This window comes from Sesamum indicum, linkage group LG14 (assembly GCF_000512975.1).
Source record: "Sesamum indicum cultivar Zhongzhi No. 13 linkage group LG14, S_indicum_v1.0, whole genome shotgun sequence".
In the NCBI taxonomy this organism is placed as follows: domain Eukaryota; kingdom Viridiplantae; phylum Streptophyta; class Magnoliopsida; order Lamiales; family Pedaliaceae; genus Sesamum; species Sesamum indicum.
In genome coordinates this window covers 3,581,916-3,586,610 of record NC_026158.1, presented here as the reverse complement: position 1 = coordinate 3,586,610, position 4,695 = coordinate 3,581,916, and the positions used below count along the sequence as shown (strand labels likewise).

Sequence of the window (4,695 nt, the reverse complement as noted above, 5' to 3'; positions counted from 1 at the left end):
GGACGAACTGCTTCCCGCAATGTGGTTTGGAGCAAATGTATCTCTACCTAACCTACAAGAACGTTTCATTGATTCTGAGCCCTTTGTCCTACCGAATCTTTCCGACGAGTTTACATTTACGAAAGCACAAGTGCCTCAGTTTTTACTGGAGGACAATAATGAGTTTGCCAAGTTGCGGGAGCAAAGGAGGGAGTGAGAGGGGAGAAGCTATGGAGTTGTTTTCAACGGCTTCTACGAGCTGAATCCGCGTATGCTGATCACCACAAGGAGGTTTTGAGGAGAAGGACATGGCGTATAGGCCCCTATTGTTGTGCAACGACGCCAGAGCAAAAGAGAAAGCCATTGGAGGGAACGGATCATCCGTCAACGAACAGGAATGCTTGGCCTGGCTGGATACGTATTCGGTTGTTTACGTGTGTTTTGGGAGCGTTATGAGCTTTACAGCCACGCAGTTGCATGAAATGGCAGTTGGGCTTGAGACCTCGGGCCTAGATTTCATTTGGGTCTCAAGGAAAGGGAAGAACCAAGCAGAAAACAAAGGATTGGATGCCTTGAGAATACGAGAATAGAATTAAGGGTAGAGGCCGATCATAAGGGGATGGGCTCCCAGGTGATGGTTCTTGATCATCCAGCAAAGAAGGAATATGTGCTGGCGTGCCAACAGTCACATGGCCCCTTTCTGCAGAGCAGTTTTACAACGAGAAGTTGGTGACGGAGGTTTTAAGAATTAGACTGGCAAACGAAGGCGTGCCAAGTGATGCCATGACTAAGGCGGTGGATCGGGCTATGGCGGGGGAAAGAAGCATTCGGAATGAGAAACCGTGCTGAGTACTATAAGGAAATGGCAAGAAAGGGTGTTGAAGAAGGGGGATCATCTTACAATAGTTTGAATGCTTTTGTAGATGAATTGAGCATCTATTCTAGTCTAGTCCTCCGAAGAAACAAGACATAAACTGAGGATCGTTGTTATTGTGTGTGTTGGTATTTCGTTATTGCTCTGGTAATAGAAATGCAGTCATACATGGTTCGAAATGTAAAATTTTTCAGTTCTCAAAACAGTGGTGTTTGGTGTTGTTGACCTGTTATTTTGTGTTATTCTTGGCAGTATATGTCAACTGTGCAATCTGGATATCTATGTACATGCCATAATCTTTGCATGCACAACGTGCGTATAATAAATAAAATAAAAAATGCAATAAAATTGAAATTAAAATCCAATTCAATTCAAATTATTCCAGCAGTTAAGACATAGGAAAGTAGTTGTGATGTTGGAAATATTTTTTGTGGGGTTTGGACTGCTGCATCAGTGACACCATTTACATTATACATCCAATGCCAATAAATGAAGGGATAATTACTTTTGCACCTCTCACCTATTACTCTTTTACACAAATCACTCCTATTTTTTCAAAACTTACAGAATCACCTCTGATAGCCTTTAAAACCTCAAAATACCCCTGTTGACTAGGTCAAACTTTAAAAGCTGTCCAGGTTAATTTCTATAATTTTTTTGAAAAGGCAGGGGTGGTAAATGTAATCGTTCCTATTTTTTATTTTTACCGAAGTCAGCATTTTCTGTCCAAAATGCTAAGAGCAGGAGATCAACGTGTGTAAATATTGCATTTTGGAAGGAGGTCTGGCTTGAGTTTCAAAGAAGAACAGCAAGGAACACTTAACGACTGCCACTAAAACCAATTTGAAACCATCTGACGGATCAAGAATTGATTACAAAGACACATTATATTCACAAACCTGAGTTATCGAGAGAGTATATATGTTTCCTTTGTTTCACTGATTTGAGGTTGAAGTTGAAACAAGTGGAATTGACTGAGCAGGTTCGTCCGAGCTAACACGAGAAGCTTCCTTCTTCAACTTGTGGTTATTGTACGCAGCTACCCCTGCAATTGCTGCAATTACATGCAAGCGCTTTTCGTTAACTTCTTCTGTAGTATTCTGATTTGACAGAATAAGTTAAACCTATGTTTAGAAGAAGAAAACAAAACTTTACACCACATTTCAGCTGAGTTAAATGCAACAAACTCCCATGTGAAAACATTAACAGGCAAAAAGCAAAAGGGCAGAGCGACCCCTGAACTTTTAACAGAAAGGGAAACACGATCCTCTAATGCAGAGGGAAGTGAGCTTTTCAAAAGTTTTCACGGGCTGCATTGCCCCCTTTTCCTTTTTAACTTAGAGTTGTTTCCCACCTGTTAGTGTTGTCACAAAGGTAAAGTAAAATGCAAGTAACCATTTTTCAGCCACATTGATTTAAGTTTACAGGCAAAATAATACTTACCGATGGCATAACCAAGGAGATTGATAAGTGTCAGTTTTGTATCTGCGAAAAGGAGTGCTGATAGTAGGACTACAACCCAATCCTTGACAACACCGGCCACACGAATCGTCAAAGCACTTGTATGTGAAATGACAAGAAAAACTGAGAGATTGAGGGCAAACGTACAAAGAGAATTAAGCATCAGAATGAGAGGTTTGAAGCTCCATGTCCCCTGTGCATCCATCTTCGGCCTCTCCAGGAAGATCCATGGGATTAAGAGGCAAAGAGCACTGCATAATGAACCAAATTTTATTCCAAACTTAAAGATACCAAATTTTATTCGAGAATCACAGGATATAAGCTCAGGACATAAGCTAATATTTTAGAAGATAGAAGGCTTGCCTGCAGGGGCTAACGTAATACATAACAGAGATAGGATTTAGTTTGAGTCCCTTCCGTTTCACAAAAATCTCCATAAATATTAGCCGCAAAGCTTCTCCAACTACACCTCCCATTTGGTAAACGACACCTATCCAGCTTATACTTATTTCCCCATAGGATGCTACCAGTACCCCAAAACTGATAACCGACATTATTAGAAGCATCCTGCAACTCATCACTTCAAGTCCAGCTAATACACCAAGAATGAAAACAGCAACTGGCACTGCAGATGTCACCGAGAGTGAACATCAGTAATGCTAGTACTATGTCGGATAAAACTAAGTTACGTACTGATAATAAGTGCTATTACACCACTAAAAACAATGTTCATACGTACTGATTGCTTTCAACATTTGAGCAAAGGCAACAGATATGTAGAGGTAAGCGGTGTTCCCTAGCCATAGAGTCATAGCAAACATTGCACCAATTGGGACAACAGAAGACATGTATCTGTACATCCAGAGCTCATCTTTTCAATTATATTAATATTGCAAGTATCATAATATCATATTAAAACAAAAACTGTCAGGTCAAATTTATATCAAACATCTGGGCATGATTTTGATGAAAACTACAAATGCCATCACAACCTCCTCTTTGTTTCTTTTTCTTTGGCGTACAGTGGTATTAAGTTATGAACCAGCTGATGCTGAAACATTTTCCGTATTGTCTTTTGGTTTTCTTTCTTTTTATTTTTTAGGATCCACAAAAACCATGCAAAAAGTCTATGCACACTAGATAATAGATGTAACCTCTTGGCAGATTAAATCATCCCAGGAAAACAAATTTAGCACACGCATCAAACGTAAGTATACTCACATATCCGGTGTCATTCCTTCCTCAACTTTCATGATCTGGAAAAGGGTACAGTCCAATACAATATTAATAAAATACAAACTATCCAAATCATGAAACTTCAACTCGGAACCATTACCTTGAGAACTTTGGTAAGCATAAAACATAAAACAGAAGAGAAGACCATGTGAAGCAGTGTCAGTCCAAGAGGATATGGGAAGTTAATTTCCTTCGACGATAAAACCCACTGCATTCAATGAAATTGGCAGATAGCATGAACACTCATTTTATCAAATGAGCAGCATAAGTAGGAAAGAATTGGTACTAAGAAAACACTGACTACTACATAGTACCATCCCACAAACATTAAGCATAGGCAAGTACTGACTAGTTACATATCCAAACAAACAAGAATCACTGACTACTTGATTACGGAAAAACCAAGGTGAAGTATCCTTATAATCGAGCTAATTAGAGCAAAGACGAATTTTTTTTTGGCAAAACTAAATATTATTCACTTTTCCCTCATTTGCCTCACGTTAAGCCGATAACACCGCATTTTAAAGCTTTAAACGGATCAGTGAAGCTGAATAAAATCCACTATCGTACGCATACATACACATGAAAGATGGACAAGAAATGGACAACGATGATGGAACCTTGTTGAAGAAGATCTGGCCGCTGGAGAGGGCGATATAGAGGAGAATGTAGGCGTATGTTGCGAACTCCTGTCTCAGCCACTTCCTATTGGGATCCGCCATTGCTGCAACTCAAAGAAGGAAACCCAGCTGCCCAATATAGTCAAACAGGCAGAAGGTGAAGAAAAATTCGGAAGGCTAGGGTTCTACTCCTGGAATACCGGGGGCTGTCTTTAACTACGCTTCACTTGAACGGGGTATTTGAAAAACCCAACAAAGATAGCATGTAAATCCAGTTTGCTGGAGCGGGCCCGACTCACGACGAGCAGCTGAAGAAACTGCGTTGCGAAAAATTCATTTGTAGTCACCCAACTCTGATCCGCTTCTTCCTAAAACACCTTCTATAAGCATATAACTAAACCCTAATTAATTAATTCGTTTAATCTTAATTCTTTTCAAGAAAACCAAGTCATTATCCCTTAAAATCTCGTAAAGAATCCCATCAAAGAATCTCCCGGCCATTCATCTCCCATAGAACGTTCTCCG

The 4,695-nt window shown here is 39.9% G+C and overlaps 1 protein-coding gene and 1 pseudogene across 1 annotated transcript; one reads left to right on the top strand and one right to left on the bottom strand.

Moving 5' to 3' along the window:
- The window catches only part of LOC110013121, a 1,963-nt pseudogene extending 502 nt beyond the window's left edge, over positions 1-1,461 (top strand).
- Positions 1,667-4,695, bottom strand: LOC105176887 (probable sugar phosphate/phosphate translocator At3g14410; the record flags this gene model as incomplete). Its single annotated transcript, XM_011099829.2, is given in 7 exon segments — positions 1,667-1,907; positions 2,297-2,565; positions 2,678-2,939; positions 3,054-3,166; positions 3,536-3,570; positions 3,651-3,758; positions 4,171-4,695. Coding segments are annotated over 7 exon segments (1,008 nt in total). The 3' UTR covers positions 1,667-1,788.